This window comes from Salarias fasciatus, chromosome 11 (genome assembly GCF_902148845.1).
Source record: "Salarias fasciatus chromosome 11, fSalaFa1.1, whole genome shotgun sequence".
Taxonomy (NCBI): Eukaryota; Metazoa; Chordata; class Actinopteri; order Blenniiformes; family Blenniidae; genus Salarias; species Salarias fasciatus.
In genome coordinates, this window is record NC_043755.1 from 1,033,680 (window position 1) to 1,054,930 (window position 21,251).

The window sequence follows — 21,251 nt, forward strand, 5'->3', positions numbered from 1 at the left end:
CCACCATAGGAAGTGAAGTAATTGAAACGGCTGAACAGAACCGAGGGCCGAGGTATGACATGAATTGGAACAAAACAAACAAACACTGCTAAGCATTATTGGCTCATGGCAAGACAAAGCAGGTTTTCATTTAGCTTTTTTCTCTGTGCAGACGCAGATTACATCCAGGTGCTCTTGCATATTCTAACAGACAAAAACATGTTTGGTAAATTGGTGACTCATCTGTTAATGTGTGTGTGAGATGGGTGCGATGGTTTGTCTGACTGTCCAAACCCCTGTAATAAACTGGTGATGTGTCCAGGATGTGGCCTGCCTTTCAACCGATCAACAATGTGCCAGAGTTCAGCCAACTCAAACCTTATTCTGGATAAAACGGGTACAGGGGACTGATGGATTCATGGACCAGCTCACGATGGGTAAAAGCAGGGGTTTTCAGTTTGGTGGCCCAATTTCATCTTGATGGGCAGGACAGGTAAAATACTGCCATAATAACCTTTAACCTTTTCTTTAATGTTGTGGGGTGTATATGTGATGAAAATCTCTGTATTTAAACAAAACCAAAGAAAAATCACCGCATGAATTCGAAGGTTTCAATTGTCATGAAACCTTCTGGTGCAAAATACAGTGAAATGCCCAAAATGCCCAAGCCACTTTGAGACTAGTTTGCTGGCAACAAACTAGCTATTTTTCATTCACTCACATACCAGCTAAGCCCCCAGTGTTGTGTTGTTTCTGCTACTTTCAAGAAATTTGTTTAAAAAGCAATGTTTCTTCGAAATTTTTGGAATTTGTTAGGTGGTTTGGCGAGCTATATTGGAGCCTCTAGTGGGCCAGTTTTGGCCCACAGGCCTTATGCTTAACACCCCTGGGCTAAGGCAATATCAGCTAAATATTTGTTAGTTTGCCAAACTAATCACAGTTTGTTCACATTTGAAATCAAAGTTATAGTAACAGAGGAAGATGACATCGGTGGCTTCAACACTCACATAGTCGTAAGTGGACAAACTCAAATTTGAAAATTCATCTTTGCTCAGATGTGAACATGTGGATACAACATGGAAATTACGATTTAAGAAATAAATATTTGAAAAATCTGCCAGTGGAGAATCCAAATTGGTTATTTATCAAAGACAGGCCTTCAAGAGCAGAGAACTTACCAGCCTTAACTCGGCTTTTGCCAGGATTTGTATGGTATCTGCTGGTACTTACCCTGGTCTTAACTCACCGAATACTATTACGCAGCTATTTTCCACCCAACCCAACAAGATAAGCATGCGTACCGAGAGGCCCTTGTAAATAAAAGCACAAGCAGAACAGGAAGGTGATTGGCACAATGACAAACTTTGATGATGACTTGTTAATAGAAACCATAATCCCTGTTGAGCCATGCTCCCCTGCAACACAAAACGAAGGAAACTCAAACCAGAACTACTGTGGGTGGTCAGATATAGCTCGAAACCAAGTGGCAAAACAAACAGACATGTATGTTCTGCCCTTACTCTGTGTGATTGACTGTTTACCAACTAGCTGTGAACTGGCTTACATTAGTCTTCAGTGAGAAATAAGTGTTTCAAACACAAACTGTCTCTTGGAATGCCATTTTCTCAATTGTCTCCCGGAGTCGCATGAAGCCAAACAGAATGCTTGTGGGTCTTTTTAATCTAAGAAATCAAAGCTGAGTAAACACTGCTTTGGTATGTCTAATTCGTACAGCCAAACTCCGGCGGTCAAGTTTCACACATACCGACACACATCTGGAGCCCTCTCGGTATGGAAGATCAAGCTTGATATCCTGCACATGTCAAGGCAGCAAGAGTCCCTCCCAAGGCTCTGACCCTAACACTCTACAAATACATCACTAAGGAGGGGAGTGATCCCTGCGCTTCTGTCTGCATGGAGATGTCAGCATTCCACTCCGGGAGCCAAGTGCTTCAATCCACTTTTCCAGCGGGATCTTAAATAATGCTTAAAGACATCATTGTCAGAATAAAGAGGAGTATTTAGGCTAACGACAGGGGAAAACTTTGTATGAAGGGGCAGGGTGGATGTTGAACTTTTACTCCGATGTTTGGTGCATTTGACCCACAGAAAGTGCCAAATCCGCCTCAGATGCATCATTTTCCAAACCAAAAGCCACGTCATTTGTAATCTGTGCTGTTTGCTGCAGTGTTTTGATGAACTCATCTCGTGTTTGTTCGTTTGAGTGTTTTTGGCCTGGTAAAAATGTTTCCAGTTTTTACTCAATAAGAAAAGAATAACCAAAGAAACGCTGACACGCAACTGGTTTTATAATGAAGACAGCACCTCCATTTCTGCAGTTCATCTGAGTAAAACCCATGAATTTGCCAAGAGAAGCAGAAAGGAGTCACCCCTGATCCCTCTTGACCCTGCCAGGATGTAAATACACGAGTGTCACAGCAAGAGCTTCAGATGCTTGTGTAGGGTTTCAACAGCCTGCCTTGTAGTATCTAAACAGGATTAGTCACGTATATCGCCTGACATTAAGAGAGAATGTTTTCAGAAATAATTATCCCTTGGCGCCTGCTTTCGGGACCAGGAATAATAAAGTTCTCCTTGACACATAAGGCAAAGCTTTTCAACAAGTCCTGATGAGTAAACCCAAGGCAAGGTTTGGGCATGGCAGCTCTCAGGATGCATTAGGCATCCCTCCTAATAATCTCAGATTTCACTACAAAATTCATATAAACTGTGCAGAAAGGACGATGAAAGAGCATGTCTTTAATTTAGTTTATCCAAAAACTTAACATTTTAGCATCCATTCACCCTCAACATGGTTTTTTTGCTACCTTCAAGATGTTTGAAAACCAGGTGGTCTGTAGTGATTCTGCCTAACATTGGTAGGAAGAAACAATAGATGATTGCTAATATACTAACAGGTAAAACACACTGGGGTTGAGACCATCACACAGCAAGTTAGTTGACAAACTCCAGCAATAGTAATCCTATTTTGCGACATGATATCTGGACGTGGGTTAGTTTCCTCAGTTTTTTTTTCTTTTTTTTCTCTCATTTGGACCAAATGATGTGAATGAACCGCACGCTCAACAAGCTTTTTTCACGAAATAAGTATCATAACAACCACAGCAATATTGTGTGGTGAACTAAATTCAGCATCAATATTGTAGGCTTATAGTTGTCAGAGGAGAACTCACCTACACCTTAAAGGAACATTTAAAGGAGTCAAAACAGCAGCAGGAATTTTGGCCTTCCACACACAGCGCCAACAAAGAGGGACTGATGCAGTGATACAGCACTTCTGAAGCCTGTCATAGCAGGAGTTTGATCCCTTTACAATGTTTGGGTCTGCGTTGTGCTTAGATTTCGATCAAACCGCACTAGAGTAAATTTAGAAGCACACCAAGACAGCTACTTACAAACATTCTTACAACACTCATTCAATTCACACCGAGGTTTGGATAAGGGTGGTCAGGAATGACATTGAAACTAAAGAAATGGCATTACTATTGGTTTTAAATGAGTCAAACCTGATGCCATTGTTGGTGATATTGTTTGAAGAAATCAAATTTGTCCTTGGAAGGGGTTTTAAGGCCCAAAGTTATATTTATGTTAGGGTATGTTTATGAGTTCTGAACCGGCCCAAGTCATTCAAAAACACAGTTTTATTTTTTCTGCACCTCAATAAAGAGGGAGATCTATGGAGGTAATCAAAGAGAGTTACAGGGACCTTCTGAGAATGAAGTTATGGCACATGGCTGACACAGAGGATCGACTTTCCATCACAGCTTTTTGAGCAACTCTACTGTTGCTTCTGGCCTCTTGTGTGAATTCCCCTCATCCCTATGAACCACCTCTCATTTATTCAGCGGAGGACAACTTAACCGACGGATTTATCTTGAGAGAAGCCGGGAGTGTGCTCAAACCACAGCTATGACAGCCTCTCCCCATCTCCCTTGACCTCGGCGAGGGTCCGACTCCACGGGTGTCACAGCAAGATCTTCACCGGGTCGTGTACAGTTTCACCTGTCTGCCTTTCAGACCTACATCTGAACAGCAAAAGGAGAAGAGAATAGGCCTATAGAGTCCTCTCCTTTTCCTCCTCCCTCCCCTCCCCCTTTCTTTTCTTTCCCTCTCTTTTCTTCCCGGCCGGCTAATCTCTTCTCAGGTTTAGGATTCCCAGTCCGGGCTCTTTGAGGAGGAGGAAATATGGGGTTGGGTAAACATCAGGGCTCTCACTGCAGGGATTACAACACCCATATATCACTGTGACAACTCTCTTTTCAGCGGATGACAAGTCGCCAGGACCCTGTGTGAGAGGGGATCCAATGACACTTCCTATCGCCACTACAGATACTGATAGCGTATACCGTCACCGTTTTCACAACATCATGTCAGTTTACGGGGATCCAGTGTCAGAATATCCTCAGCCAACATCCTTGGATTGGTCTGAGGTTTTTCACACTTTGTCGCACCTGATGTTTGGCTTGTAGGCATCTTCAGAGAGGTAACAACACAAACGGAAAATGACTCTGAGGAAGCGCTTTGATCTTTACTTCTTTTCAGAGAGGCTGCTCCTCGTTGGCCGCGACTCCATTTCACTCTCTCTGCTTTAACGAAGTGCATGCTCCTGGGTGCAATGCGCCTCAGCGGCTGGGTGTTTCTCAGAAAAATGTGCAGCCGCCGCCATGCTTCATTTAGAAAAACCTACATTTTAGCCAGACAGACACCACTAAAGGGCAATGAGGTGGATCATTTTCCCAATTACTTTGAGATGAACATAGTTCCATGTGTTCATGCCTTTAAACTATTAAAAGATTCAAGTTAAATTATGCCACTGGCTCTTCATGTGTAAAGGAATGGGTGCGTCCCACAATTCCTCACAGTGAGACATAATCTAAAGAGACCTCTTCAAGGGTCTCCCCAGTTGTCTCTTCCACTGGTGTGCCGCTGATAACATCCAGTCATGTCAGAGCAGAAGATGAAATCATTCAGGGTGGAGCAGAAGGCAGCAATAATTTATGAAGCACTATCTTAAACAACGATCTGTGTGAAAATTTGGAAAATACATGTAATGTTGATGTCATGACATGCCCATTTTTAAAATCAATGGAAACTATAAGGCATCAAAAGTTTGGTCCTGTTTTCTTCTCCTGCAGTTTATACATTGTGTAAACAGTTTCCACATAAGAAATGAAGCCAGAATATGAAGCTTGTATACTGGCAACAGATGAGGGTCAATAGTTCTTTGAAATTCACAGCTGAATCCTGCAAAGCAAACTTCTCTGACTTAACAAATATTGTTTTTCAGGTTCCCATGACGGGCTGGCAAAAATCTATTGATACCAAGTTACCTCTGAACAAATTTCTCATAATATTTACTCAGTTTAGGTTTTTAACCTCACACTTTTAGTGTGTGTTTTTTCCTTTTTTTTTTTTTTGAATAAATGCTGTTGAAGCACCAACAGACTGACCAGTTTAATAGCTGTCTAAATGTATTATCTGGTGCACTGCAGCTTGGATTTTAAACACTTCAACAAGACAATAAGTTTGACAGGTGTGATGGACTTCAATACTCACGAACAAAGAATTCTGTGCATCAGTACATACACCACCTTCCGTAAAGAAATAGAATCAACAAAGAATCAAAAAATTGTTCCAGTAGCATTTACAGTATATTCAGGAAAAAAAAGATCTGGATGGAGGTCGATCCATATTCTTATTCTTCCAGGTAGGAGCCATTTCAAAGCAAACTGAATCAGGGTGAACTGGGCTTCATCCCATCCATATGTCCTGGAAGATACTCTGATCATCATCCAAGGTGACTATAAACTGATGAAACAAGAAGCAGAAAGTCTTCCAAGTCATGACAAACTCCAGTTGATCTAAGTCAACTTGAATGAAAGTGTAAGTGGACGAGCAATAACATACAAGAAGAAGATGGATGGATGGATGGACGGATGGATGGATGGATGGATGGATGGATGGATGGATGGATGGATCATGAAGTCATCCACCACTGTCTTACTGTGTCTAATGCTTTCCCTAATCCCAATATGAAACAGCCACATTTTATACCCCTTACATGATTCATGTCACACACATGTAATTAAGATATTGCGGTTGTGGTCACCTTCACATACTACACTAAAGTAAATATACATTTCAAAATCTTTGCCAACTTTAGGTGGACTTCGATTCAGCACATGAACCTTGTTGTGCAGTTTCTGACCTCATGTTGGTTTTCTTCCAGATTAAAGTCCTTTGTACTTTAATCTTTCTTTTCTTTCCCACTGAACTGCAGCTTCCTTTTGCTTTGCAATCTGCATTGCTGAGCAGGTGCCAATGAGCTTGTTCATCCTGAACGCACACTGTAGTGTGTTTTTATCATGTAAGAAATCTCCAAGAAGTGAAAAAGTAATCACTAAAAAGTCAAAACATCTGCGGGAATTCATCCACTGCACACACTGATGGCGAGTCTGTGTTTGGCCTGTTTAAAGACTTTGATCTGTGCTGTATTAATACTTCAATCAGAGTTGATTAAAACAACACCAAGGTTTGTTTGGAGGTGAACTGAGACCTGCTTTTGAAACAGTCCCGGTCCACTTGCTTGGTGCACATCAGAGTTCGGACGGCAAACTTGACACGTGTGAACACGTCTTGAAACAGGCCGAGCAGCGTGCTGCAGGTCCGGGAAACATCAGGCTCTTCGAAAGAGCATTAAACATTAAAAAAAAAATTCATGATGAACAAGCTATAGTATTCAATTGCAGAACATTGTAACATGATGGAAGTATTGTGTATTTTTTTCCATTATGACTACGGACAGAATTATTTTCCTAAACCTGGCAAAAGGTTCCAATTATTTCACCTTGAAAGATTTACGCAACATCAATGGGGAGATTAGAGGGTTCTAGTGAAAATAAAGCTTGTAACATCGTGTAGTTGTTTTTAGATTTTAGTTGGATTATAGCTTAAATAAACAGCCCACGCTGTGGTATTCAGCTGTCTCACCTTTCGAGCTGGCGTTCGACATTGTTGAACTTTCAGAGCTTGAGGTACGGTATGTTTTCCCATTTAACTGAAACAAGTCCCACTTGGCTCGGCTTTCACGTTTAATGCACAAACATGAACGTCTCATAGAAATGTTGCTGAGAATTTTTTTGGGCTGCTCACAGTCACAATATGGTCATGATGGTCAAGGCTGAAGTGACGAATACCAGTACATTTAATATGTAGTGGTTCAATCTAGGGCTGCGTCTTTATTCATAGGTTTTTCTCTCACAGGTCAAATGATGTATGTGGTCAGTTGATGACTCCAAAATAATTCCCAGTAATTAGCTGGGAGCTGGTTCCAGGTCCCAAACACAAGTGAGAAAAAAAACACCATAGCATAGAAGATGAATGGATGAGCTTAAATCAGAGCATTAAAATTAAAGTATTTAAAGCTTTATCACTGTCAATATCATCAATACTGGACAGTCAAATGAATAAACACCCAAAATGCTACGAAGGGTTTGCATTTTCACTGAGAAAGGTTGTTGACCTAACAGATCACTAATCAATCACTGGCCCGACAGGCGATCAGACACGTTCATACCCCAAGACACTGCTCTCAGTATAGAGTTACAAAATGCAAACTCCACAGATAAAAGATCTCCAGAGTCTTCTCACTTCAACACTCCAGCACCTTTTGTTCCCACTTTACCAAACACATGACGCTCTGCACGGCAGCATATCAAACATTTTCAGTCCGCATTGGCGCCTTCTGCAAACACATTCTGAAACCTCCAAAGAGGAAGCATTCACCTTTTCTTTTTTTTTAAGCAGAGAACAGAAAATATAATCCAGACTGTTGTTGTCATGGGTGGAAAAACCATCTATGATGCAGCCAAAGTGAAAAAAAAAAAAAAAGAACTCAGTTCTGTGGATAACAAAGTCAGTTTAACGGCAAAGACGTACAACCTGGGTCTGGTCTTTAGGCAAAATATCTATCAATGTTAACATGGCTTTTTTTTTTAACTAAACTTTGATTCATTAAAAAAAAATTGGACTTTATCAAAGTGTACACTGCTTTCAGATGTATTAAAGAAAGGAAACGGGTTTGTAAAAAATGAATGACTTTATAAAATGAGGCTGACGGAGGAAGTGCTGGCAAGAAACTCAACTAGTATGAATGAAGCCATCTGGGGAGAATGAACTTCATTAAAAGAAAAAGCAAACAGTGATTGATACGATGCTGTGTACTGCTGTTCCACTATCTCATAACAATAAGCGTTTTCGATCACTCCTCGTGCTCCTTCCCCTTTTCTCCCGCTCTCCCAGAGGAGTTCAACAGGATGACTAATTAACTGCATTATTCTCCATATTTCTGAGGGAAACCACGACGTCCAACATCCGATAGCAGAATCAAACTCACATGTGGGACGGCGGTGCGTTGCATGCCTCTCCGTCCAGAAAACAAAACATCCCGTCTGAATTAGACGGAGCTGTGACGTCAAGCGCCGACACGCCGCGCCGTCTCGCCGACCGCAGAAGACACAGGCGGATCTCCTTCAGCTCATTATTCACATTTCATTTCACGGGGCTAAACAAACCTGACCTGCACAAGCATCCCCTCGCCCGGGGCGCGCAGGCTTCTCCCACTGATTTGTGAAGTGATGCCGCTGCCAAGAGCCCCCATTTGTCACACTGCTGGAGTCACAGCTCAGCATTAATCACAGCAGATGTCACACTTAAGGCCGACGGCAGAGTCAATGTTCAGCATTTCTCTGAGGTTCCTCCTCTGCATCGGGCCTCAGAGAGCGTGATTTGATTCGACGGCTTCGGTAGCATGAATCCTGACATTACTCCTCACTTTATTTAATCCTGTAATTACACAGCAGGCAGCCGTGGATCCCAGGTCGTCTACAGCTACGTTAAAGACTCCAGGACACACTGGGCAGGTCGATCAGAAGGAACCAAGGATAACAACAATGATCAGGTTTACTCGGTCTGCAACCTCTACAACCATAAAAACAATTCTTTCCTCCTTTTTCACAAACTAAAAATTGTCTGGATCTCCCACACACATTTGGCCTTCACAGTAAAGACAAGACAGGTAAAACACTTTTAATACACCTTTTCTATTAGACGCTAAAGGAATTTCTGATGCATTTGTAAAATGAAACAATAGGAAACAAGGTAAACTGGCATTTATAAAGACTGAATAGAGTGCTAACAAATAAATAACAAATAAATAGAGGATGATATTGAGGTAATAATATACATATGATACAACACCTCAGAAAATTGATCTCTTTTGGTCTGGCAGCTGACTTTTTAAGCAATCTCCAGATGCTTGCTGCAGAAATGTCTATTATCCACAATTCACACTATTTTATTACATTTTTAAAGTCTCGATAGTGGCCGCCTGTTTTTTTTTACATTTGAACTTCAGATTTTATTCAGGCAAGGCAAAATTATTTCTGTTGCACCATTCAGACACATGACAATTCACAGTGCTTTACAAAAGAATAGGAAATATTAAAAACTATTTCAACAAAAAAGAATGGCAATGTTAACCTCTACTGGGCCACCACTGCGCCAGTGGGAATCTGCAAACTGTCTCAAAGTGTTGGTGTCGCTTTGATCAACATCTGATTTTCTGCTGTGTTTCCATTTTGTGCTAAGAGCAGCAGTCAGAAGAGTCCATTCAAAAGATTTTCCAATCTGAATTCATTCAAGCCTGTTGTAAGTGAACTGTTTACTAAACCCCAGGAAGACAAGTTGTCACCATTGTGGAAACAATAAAACGTGTAATCTCATGAAAGGCTGCACGCGGCCTCCCTGTGGTGCAGGTCGTGCCCTCCTGCACGGGCTGCTCAGTACCTTAAGCACCTTTTCATCCGTTTCATTCCTCTGGCAGCAACATCAAACTGCACAACACATGTGGTGGAAGTTTAGAAGTTGACATTCTGTCTTCTTTATCGCACAAGCGTGTCCAAATTTACTCCCAAATGCCAACAAACCGGTGGGTGTGCACAACCTAACACATGAAGATGGGTGATAAAAGACAGCAACCTTGCCTGAAGCAACTGAAAAAAAAAGGCCTGACAAGACAGTGGAACAAGACATTTCCCATTCTGTTTGGCTTGGCATTCCTTGAATTTACATTCCTCAGCAGCTCAGAGTTTAGCTGTGGAAGAAATAAAAGAAAAAAAAAATACTATAAGAAGACAAGACAAAGCTCTTACCTTTGACTGATGGAGCTGGATGCCATATAGAAGAATATTTTGGAGCTTAGCCTTTGAAGCCAGGTCCATGATTGCCGCTGGTTGTGCCACCCTCTGACTGATGGATAGCTCCTCTGAGCAGCTTAAATGCACCTATGAAAATAAAATCCACCTTGTGAATCAGACAGCAATTGCCAATAGCAAGGATCCGTTACACAAGTAGGCAATTACAGCCGGATTCTGCAAATGCAATTAAGGTATACTGTACAACGAGATGATCAAACATGTTGGTTGTTTCTTTAAGGTTTAGGAAAGACGAGAAAAGCCTGACTCGGCTATGCTGAAGCTGAACAGAGATTGGTTGATGCACAGCCTTGTCTAAGGATTTAATGACTTTATAATTGTCTTATAAATCTTTAAGGTCTTTGGGATTCCATCTCGTTAATTAGATCAGGCCGATCCAGATGCACAGCTTGTGGTTACCGTGTCATCGTGTTGTAGTGGAGACCACCTAGTCCGAGACCGGGTCAAAGAGCAAGACCAGCGTATCCCAAGAAAAAGACAAGACCAAAATCCTAAGTGAGATATCATGTATGCCTTATATATCGTCTGCAACCATTAAAACCATACTAAAGTGATAGTTTCACTCTTCACTTATTTCTGTTCATCATGGTTTCCTTCTGAAAACTCATGCTGGGAAAGGCGTCCCTCAACCCCCAAATTCTGAGTATAAGTACACCCCTGTGGTCCCCCAGAGAAGACCCATCTCACACTTTGAAAACAACTGTTCTGCTTATATCGCAAGATTTAACCGATTTCCAGAAGTGCAGCACTGACAGGGGCTCAAATTGAGATTTATTTATCACAATTATTTTGTCATATATCCTTCAAAACTGTGGCAGTGAGACGTAATAGTCAGGAAAACCAGCCCAGCGCTTGTCAAGACATCTGGTGTAAATGCACAATTACTGCATTTCACACAAGTATCAATCAAGTGTTTGCTGTCGTCAGCTGAGGTTCAACTTGAAGACGGATTATTCAGCACATTAGCAGGTGTTAAACCACTTTGAATACTTCAGCACAAGCTTTTCTCAGCCAAACTGCATGAGAATGAACAACAATGTAAAGACTGAATCCACGGGGATATTTGTTTGAAGAAATATGAAATGGGCTGGAAAACTGTCAGTATGTCAAATGAATAATTGCATCTCTAATTTATGAACCATGCAATGTGACTTTCCAATTATTTATACAAGCAGAAAGGTATTTTTGCAGACTGCGGGTTGAAAACTGTGAAAATACCAGGACTGTTGCATGTGTAGAATCTCAAGAAGTTCCAAATGTACCAGATTTCAAAGAAGACAGAAGAGAACAATGAGCATGAACTGCAACTAAACCATTTAACAGCAATGTGAAACAGTTCCGTGTGCTTGGCTTACTGTTCATACTGGTTATGCAACATGAAACACATTTTTTGAGGCAATAGCATATTTTCAATAATAACTGGATTATAATTTACAATATTTCTCTTTAATCCTGGAAGCCACGATTTTACCTTTTTCCAAAGAAAATTTGTAATGTAATTGGACTTTTTATAAAAAGCTTCAAAAGGTTCACATTATGTAAAGAAACAGTTGTTCTTTCAACACTTAACTGCCTCCATATTCTCAGGAGGTGATGTTGTTAATCAATCCATCCAGTAGGGGGCAGTGCACAGTTTCATGAGGTACAATATTTCAAATATCAATGAAACTGTTATAATAACTACTCATGTCCCCAGTATTAAGTTGGTCTTGGGGGATAAACTATTGCTTTATCGTTTCAACTTTGCTACTGAAGACGTTTATTAACTGTTCACACAGGTAATCTGAAGCTTCTTTGTCCCGATGTTCAGGTGCAGCAATGTCATAGACATAACTATAGCCCCTCAACATTAAAATTATCTTTCTTTAACAGAATCAGGATCGCCGTTTCTGTTTTCTTTTTCGTTCCTTTTGCTGGTCACACATGAGATTCCCTGCCCCTACAGGTCACCAGTGGTATTCTGCACATGCAGAACAGAGAGGCCTCTGCCCTTATCCATGTCTGTATTTAATGCTGAGAATATTTGTCCCTTAAGGGTCTCAAGGCTGATATATACCTCTGCATTTATAGAAAGCATTGGGCAGTCCATGGCCTCTAAGCAGTCCCTTCGCCCCTGGAAGTCCTGTGTCGATGTCGTGTTATGTGCTATGATATAGTTCACCACCATAGCGCAAGGTAAGGAGTGATACTGCGCAAAACTCGTGTAATACGTTTTTGGAAGGGCGCATTAGACGCAGACACAGAGACTCTCCATGGTCTGTGGCTATGCAAAGTCTGTGCATATCCTTTTCATAGGCACTATAAATTAGGCTTCAGGCTCGCTAGAGTGTTCCAATCAGAACTTGGAATTCCCAGTTGTTACTAGAACAGAAATAAAGCTTGGATTTCAACATCCGCACAGTGCTTTCTAATTCATGCTAGGAATAAATTGGAAATGTACAGCTTTCAGCTGTAACATGATAATCGTTACACTATTTAATGTAACTACAAATGCAGCATCGGTTAAACGAAGAATCAAATGGCACCATGATTCGGAGCAGTGCTTCCCAATTTTAGGAGAGGCTGTGGACCCCCGTTAAGGCATCTGAACTTTCCGAATGCTAAAAGGAATGGGCAGCTTCACAGGTCTGCTTTAGATTATAAGAAAGTGTCATATTCTGTTTTCATTTGATATGTGCACATCCAATTTTGACAAGCGCAGAGCAGGCGAAACCTCGGACCGCCTCCGTGCTCTCTGGCTCACCCCGAAGCGGGTCCAGGACCCCACGCTGGGAACCACCGACTGAAGCAGCGGTGTTGCGGTGACTGTCACTGACACTTCACGCCTCATTTAAAAATACCGAGAAGTTGTAAACTGTTGGATGGAAAAAAAAAAAATAATGTAGATTTCAAGATGAGTGATCTTAACCAGACAGTCACGTGGAAAAAAAGGCATCACTGAGGTGGAACCTCTCATGAGGAACCACCTCGACTCCGGCCTCACTGCAGACACCAATTTGGCACCATTTTACTTGTGGCTTGGTGGAGACACTCTCCCAAACCTGGCTCATTTCAAGAGTAGTCACGACATCTGGCATAAACATGCAATTAGAACATTTTCAGTTGAAAATCAATCAAGTATTTGCTGCCATTGGTAAAAGTTCAACTAAAGGACGGATTCTTCAGCACATCAGCAGGTTTTAAGTCTCAGAATAGTCCATAAGAATGAAAAGCTACATAAATTCACTTCAAAACCTGGCATAACAGAGATGATAGTTCTTTTCTTTGATATAAAAAAGTCTAGAAACAGTTTTTCCCGCTTTGCCACCTTTTATATGTGGCTTATATGACAACATTTTCAAGTGAAAATGTAAACGTTTCATTGCATTTTGGATGTTCGTTTACTCAACAACTGTTCAAAAACACTGTCCTCGTCCTCGTCTTACTGGAACTTGGCAGTTTTATAGGTGAGAATCACCATTATTAGAAATCCAACTTGGTCACCTGTCCATGCGAATGGCCGTGTTCATTACATAAAAAAACTGACGGCACCAACTGGCATGGCATGCTTATAATATCGTTTCTACCATTTCTGTGTAAACAGACATTTTGAAACAAAAGCGCAAAAATGATGTGATTTCACTTGAAATGTTACCATTTAAATGGGGCCAAAATCACAAACTCTATGATTACCTATTACATTTAGTTAAAAGAATACTGGAAGCAGCGAGGCAGTGGCAATTATTTACTTATTTAACTGAAAAAAAAATCTTTAACAGAATTCAATCATATGTAGGTGAAACGTTCTAATGTGTGACAAAAGTTGGTAAAGTCAACAAAGCTGGATCTCTCAAATACCTTCCCCAAGGTTAAAACACCTAAGAGCGTATTTAAAAAGCAACCTTCATCATCCGGTCTTGTTGTTCACCCTCGAGGCTTCCACAGCCACAACATCACCTCCTACACTTCACGGATCATCGCCATGTGATCCTGTTTGGGATGCGCGGCAGAACGCATGTTCAAACAGAGACACGGGCGACAGGCGCTGTGCTGCTCAACCAAACCAAATTCGTCAAGGGCTGCTTCACATTTCTCGTAGTCACAACTTCCCAGATTGAGTTCACGCACATTTAAACGCGGGCGTGAAATCATGTTAGACACGGATGGGAAATCCAGCTCAGTCAGATCTACTGATACGACGTCACTGTCGTTTCCTGATAGGACGCTTTGCTTCATCAACTGATTCACTAACAAAAAGTTTCTGCCAATTTTTTTTTTCCTCATGTGTGGTCCGAATACTCTTCCAGAATAGAACAGAATAAAGGGGGCCTTTGACAAATGTTTAAATGTTTCTCAGGTCAGGTTTGATGGTTTAGTTTTGGTTCCACTGTCTGTGGACTCTCGGGTCACTCTCACTGCAGCAGTAGCACCGGTGTTTGAAGCGGTGAGCGAGGTAGAGCTGCTGGGTTCTCCGCGGAGGTGTAGGGTTTCCAAACAGCTACAGAGCTCCTCCAGGGACCCGGCGTGGACTACAGGTGACGTTTTTACAGGCAGAAAAAGGGAGAACAGGGCTGGCTCACAGCGCAGTACATGTAGCTTGATGAAACTCAATCTGCGCTGCACCAGATGTCTGTATTTGTGAAGAAAAGTTCAGTCAGAGTGTGGGAAATGATACCGAGTCGCTGTTTGTGTGCTGGCCGTCCTGCCCGTTCTCTCTTCTTCACCTCTGTTTCACACTTTCCACTGCTTCGGATGGTTGGTCCAGGTATTTAAACTACTCTTACTATAAATCAGAACGTCTTCCACAAACGTTGCAGTCCACAGAGACTCCTGCAAACCAGAAAGAACTCAGAGCTGGTCCTTAGAGTAACCCTACCTCCTCTGTCACAACAACCACACACCTTACAGCTGTCAGATATCCCTCATACACATCCTGTGCCACTCTGCTCTGCCTTCTCCAAATCCACTCTGCAGCTCCTTCTGGCCTTCTCTGTACTCCTGCATCTGCAGGATGGGATCCGTCTTGTAACAATACAAAAAAAAAAAAAAGGGAAAAAATAAAAATAAAAACCAGACCTGGTCTCTTTATTGAGACCAGTGTTTATTTGTCAGAACATCCATCCAGTAAAAGAAATCAGCTTTTAATAGGTTCCAAGTTTTAATTTAAAGTGTTGTGGTTCTTATTTGCATCCTTTCAAGGTAAGATCAACAGAATCCAGGACGGCCCGGAAGACAGCCATATTTTTGTTGGTTTGTCAACCTTCTGACAAACTGGGGAAAAAAAAACAGTCATAAAAGCACTGAACCAAAAGAACTGAGAAACACAAACTGACAGTGAGCTGGACACTCACCGCTGTGTCTTTAAAGTGAACAACAGAAAAATGAGGAGGGGATTTGGGCAGATGCTTTTAGTTCTGCTGTGACAGAGACAACTTGACTTGAGCCTGAGCTGTGTGTGGACTCACAGGTTTATCGTCAGACAGGCAGAACGTGGCGGCACTTTAATGAAGCAATGCTCCGTGACATTTGCACTTATTAAAACAGAGCTGTTGGATTTCTGCTGAGGTGAAACACACACGTCACAGGGCAGGTTTTCCAGGTCCCGTTGACCTCATTACTGAACTGTGTGTTGGAACTGCTGCAAGGTCTGAATTAGAGAAGGTAAGAGGTTGAATTTGGCTTTTATAGATTCAAGAACTTGTGTTTTCAGTCTGTAACTACACGCCACAGCTGCTGAGCTGCTCCCAGAACTGCCAACATCTACGGGCTCCTCTCTCTTCACTGCTTCACACATCTGTTTTTCACATGACAACAAGAAGAACACACCGAGCCGCAGCGGAGAATGGAAACAGGCAGAGGTCTGGAGAACGTGGGCGAGAGGCGAATTTGGGAAATCTCAGGTTGCATTTTCAGGAACGGAGATGGATCAAAGCTCTAAAGATCACCGTGAGTCAGGCTTCACCAAAATATGTACATAAGTATTTAATGAAGTGGAATGATGTGTATTTACAGCAATTCAAGCCACTTTCATTCCACCAGAACAGATAATTTTCTAAAAAAAAAAAAAAAAAAACTATTATCATAAAATAAGTTTTATGATCATAGTTTTGGATAGTTTATAATTTTGGAATCCAGCAGGGCTGCCCTTTGTCACCGGCTCTGTTCATAATTTTTATGGACAGAATTTTCTAGGTGCAGCCAGGGGCTGGAGGGGTCCGGTTAGGTACCACAGGATTTCATCTCTGCTTTTTGCAGATGATGTTGTCCTGCTGATTTCATTGAACCTGGACCCACAGCATGCACGGGGGGGGGGGGGGGGGGGGGGGGGGGGGGGGGGGGTTGCAGCCGAGTGTAAAACGATGGGGATGAGGATCAGCACCTCCAAATCTGAGGTCATGGTCCTTGATCAGAAGAAAGTGGCCTGTCCTCTCCAGGTCGGCGGAGAGAACTTGGGCCAGATGGAGGAGTTCAAGTATCATGGGGGGTTTTGTTCACAAGTGGAGGACAGATGGAGCATGAGGTTGGCAGGTAGATCGGTGCAGCGGCTGATGTGATGCAGGGTGAAAAGCTCACGATTTACTGTTAAATCTTCACTCCTACTCTCACCTATGGTTATGAGCTTTGGGTCATGACCAAAACGACAAGATGCCGGACACAAGCGGCTGAGATGAGCTTCCTCCATTGGGTGGCTGGGCGCTCCCTGAGAGATAGGGTGAGGAGCTCAGTCACCAGGGAGGAGCTCGGAGTAGAGCCACTACTACTCCGCATCGAGAGGAGCCAGCTGAGGTGGCTCGGGCACCTGGTTAGGATGCCTCCTGGACGCCTCCCTGGGGAGGTGTTCCGGGCATGTTCCACCGGGAGGAGGCCCCAGAGAAGACCCAGGACACACTGAAGAGAGCTGGCCCAGGAACGCCTTGGGATCCTCCTGGAAGAGCTGGAGGAAGTGTCTGGAGACAGGGAAGTCTGAGCATCCCTGCTTAGACTGCTGCCCCCGCGACCCGGTCCCAAATAGTAGTTGAAAATGGATGGATGGATAGATGATTGACGAACAAATGAATGACAATCATATTGATATATGTACTGTATGTCCAAGAAATGCCTGAGACCAATCTCGAGTTTCACAAGCAAACACATTTATCTATTTAGTCATTTGTTTTATTTTTCTGTGGCATCAGTCTCTGGGTATTTTCTCCTCCTCAGCTTATTGTTATTCAGAATTATTGATGCGTCTGTGGTGTAAAGATTCACATGCTCCCACTGCAGTGTTGTGAATGTTTAATATGTTTTGTAAAGACATGAAAAACTCTGTGTGGTGTGAGATGTTATGCACATCTTTGGTGATTTCAACCTGGATCGGCTGTTAATGCCCGAAAATGCATTGCTTGTTTTGTTGGAAAAGATTTCCTGGAAACTCAATCTCCCTCAACTTGTATGAGTTAGACTTCAAATGCCAACAAATAAATTTAAGCTGTTGTCAAAACTTTCAACTTTACAGCTGAAAGTGCATCTAAAGCAGCAGATTCAAAATATTATTTCTTTGCACATTTCTTTTCAAATGAAGTTTATGAATAAAAATAAACATTTTTTACTTCTCGCTCATGCTTGAACATTTTAAACTGGAAGATAGATATGAAATACAAAACGAATGTGATTTCCCCACTATGACTTACAATTAACAGTTGAACTTACCAAAATAACAACCAGCGGGTGCAGGAGAGCTCGATTCTCCGCCTGTAAAGCCAAAAGCAGGGTCTCCACTTCAGACAGGTCATCACGGCTCACCTGAAGACCAACATAACCAAACAGATCAGGCCCGAGCCGCAGCTGCATGTTTACACTGAAGTGTTACCGTCATTCCAGAGAGAAAAAAAGAGGGGGTTTAAAACAGACACTTACAGAAACCTGGATGAAGTTCCACGCTCCGAACAGATACCTGACGTGGTCTCCCTGCAGATCTGGGATGACATCCAGCTCCTGTGAGAGTGACAGATACCTTTGATGTGAATCCGCAGCTGATAATATTCTGCCTGAGTGATGCCGTTTTCGGCAGCGCCGCGGTCCCGATGCATTCGAGGCCGAGTGACTGATTGACTCCAGCGCTGAAAGGTCAAAAGCCTTCTGGTTTCTGTTTCAGTCACTTCTTCAATCATTTAGTGTGAGAGTACACCCACCTGCATCCCTGCTATGAATCACTCTATGATTAGAGAAAAGGAAAAAAAAAGAGGCTTTTTTTTCATGAGTGAGTGGCTTATTTCCATCAACTATACTCAGAATCTCATTAGAACAAATGAGAGAGAATAAATACACACAAAAAAAAAAGAGCGAGAGAAACAATTTCTGTTCCCCTTTATACATTTGAACTGGCAGAAAAATCCTGCCATGTGCAAAAGAGAGGAACAGCAATCGCACATGAGCCAAGTTAAATTTCATTACGCTGCAAATTGAGTCGGAGGCCGATGTGCAGCCAAGAATTGTAGGAGCATTTTTTTTTGCTCAAAGAAACGGGACATTTAGGTTCTGATCTTTCCATTTAGTTCGGCCTTGGCATACAAGAGACATGAGGCAACCCAATAGCACCCCGTGTCCACAGCTCTCATTTCACATTTCCCATCTCGGTTGGTGGACGTCTAATTGCAGCCTGGTACTACAATATCACACATGCAGGAAATAAACACGGATGTAAACATCCAGTGTCTGTGTTTGGCAATGAAATGCAGTTGTTCTACCCATTAAAATAACAGGGTAATTTGAAATGTGAAATGCTTATGGAAAACACATGCGGGAGAGTTAATTAATCTTGAAAGATAACTGCCCATGGCATCAAGGAGGGAAAAATCATTTTGCTCCAATGCGATTCGCCGAGTTTGAAAAGTTTAGACGTGATCTAAACCAGGTTGGCCATGAAATCCCAGAGTGCCCGTGTTTATTTAAGTTTAGTCAAGGTCTCGAAAGTGAGGGAACCACAGAGCCTCCTCGACCGAGCGACTGCGGACAGAGGAGAGGCATTTCCCAGATCGGCACAGCAGGTTTGAATGTGTCGAAAAAAAAAACAAAATTTAATTCTGGTAACAATATTTTTTTCTTTTTTTAATAAAGCTAATATGGAAAAACAGAGTAAATAGATCTTCTTCTTCTGCACATGCATAAATAAATGGAATAATAACAACAATAGCGGCCTCCAGAGTGTCATGACTCCCATTCTATATTCTCCTGGGAGTTGGTAGTTTTGTAGTTGAGATTCGGCTAGAATAGCAATCTAACTTGGTTGTCCATCCATGAGAATGTCTGTGTACTCGCCATTGTTTATGTTTAGAGTGTATTGTTCTCTACATGCATGTGTTTGTGGTTTCATTACAAAAACAACCAACAGCACCTACCAGTGGCCAAACATGCTAACGACATCATTCTAAATGTCTTTTCCATTTTAGTGGAAACATGTTTCCACAAAATGTTTCTGAAATGCAAAAACACTTAAAGGGATACTTCAACATTTTGGCAAATTGGCCCATTCCTTAGTCATTTCGAACAGCATACTTACTTCTTTTGTGAGGGCGAGCTATTGTTTATTCAGAGGTGAGTCGGGGAAGGTTTTCGGGACGGACACAATGGAAGTGAATGGTATTTTTGTTCCCCCTCGTCAAACTCATCAAATATAAAATCCAACAACCAAAAAAAAAACCTCTGGGTGGACATGTTATAATTCCCACATTCACTACGCTGTGGACGCGTTACAACATTGAAGCAAATACTGGGAACTGCTTTTTCTTTTGAAATCACTCCGCCCAGACGCCATATTTAGTAAGTAGTTCCGTCTTAGCAATCTTCGCATAAACAACTCAATCTCGTAATTTTGCATTAATATTTCACAGCGTAGTGAATATGCGGATTATAACGTGTCCACCAAAGTGTTTTGGGGTTGTTGGATTTTGTATTTGATGAGTTTGATGAGGGGAAGCAAAAATACCATTCACTTCCATTGTGTCCGTCCCGAAAATCTTCTCATCTCTGAATAAACAATAGCTCGCCCTCACAAAAAAAGTAAGTATGTTGTTCGAAATGACTAAGGAATTGCACTAAATGGGCCAATTTGCCAAAATGTTGAAGTATCCCTTTAAAATGATGTTGTGTAAATGGGCCCAAAGAGAAGCTACGGACGTCCTCATATATTTCTGATTTGACAAAACATCACAGTGAGGGTGAACACTAAGAAGGAACTTCAAATTAAATGCAAAGGACATCCAGGTCAGACAAAACCCCCCATTCAAAGAAAACTCATCCACTAGTATGAAGAGACATTTAGTTTGTAAATTGCTATCTAAGCTCATTATTCATCACTATCAGTGGCTGAAAGCCAAAACAAAGTTCATTTTTTTCTGTTTAAGTGAAAAATCCTCGTGTTGGCTGAGAACGGTTATTAAAAACCTTCACTTTGTTGATGTACGTGTCTGTGGATCGCCTTTGATGTGAAGTTCATTCAAAAAATCCCATCATGCATCAAAGATAAAAGGATTAGTGGTGTGGGAGAGCACGCAGAGGAGGTGATTTGACTCTAATATTCTGCACTTTGTGTCCATAAAGCACGCCTGTGTTTGTTCTGAACTCAGTGAAGCAAAAAGATAAATATTTGATGCCTCCCAATTACGCAAGAACACATCTGGGGAAAAGAGCAAAGTGTGGCAGTATGCAGCAGCAAAACTGCTCAGTTTGAAGGAATTTGCATGAAAATAAAGTTTTCAGCTTCATCCTCAATGTTGCACACAAAGATTCCTCTGCAAAAACTAAACAACTGGTGGGTTTTTTTTGGGGGGTTTTTTTGGTTGTTTGACGTGTTTTATATTATTTGAGAGAAAAAAAATGCATGCTGGGAAAGATCGCAACGTAAAGTTTGCGTCAGCGCTCACAGCTGTGACCTGTGCTCCCGGAGGAGAACTAACAAGGTGTCTCTGAGAAAGAGCTTGGGTTCAGTTTGAGACTGTGCCACGCAGTCCTCCTGCAGGA

General features: G+C 41.9%; 1 protein-coding gene across 3 annotated transcripts in view; it reads right to left on the reverse strand.

Moving 5' to 3' along the window:
- Positions 1-21,251, reverse strand: part of crppa (CDP-L-ribitol pyrophosphorylase A) — a 54,360-nt gene that overhangs the window by 16,471 nt on the left and 16,638 nt on the right. For all 3 annotated transcript variants that reach the window (XM_030103283.1, XM_030103282.1, XM_030103281.1), the window contains exons 7-9: positions 18,150-18,227; positions 17,943-18,035; positions 10,212-10,343 (exon numbers count right to left, since the gene is read on the reverse strand). In XM_030103283.1, the coding sequence (XP_029959143.1) occupies positions 10,212-10,343; positions 17,943-18,035; positions 18,150-18,227 (303 nt within the window). The remainder of the gene's footprint in view (positions 1-10,211; positions 10,344-17,942; positions 18,036-18,149; positions 18,228-21,251) is intronic.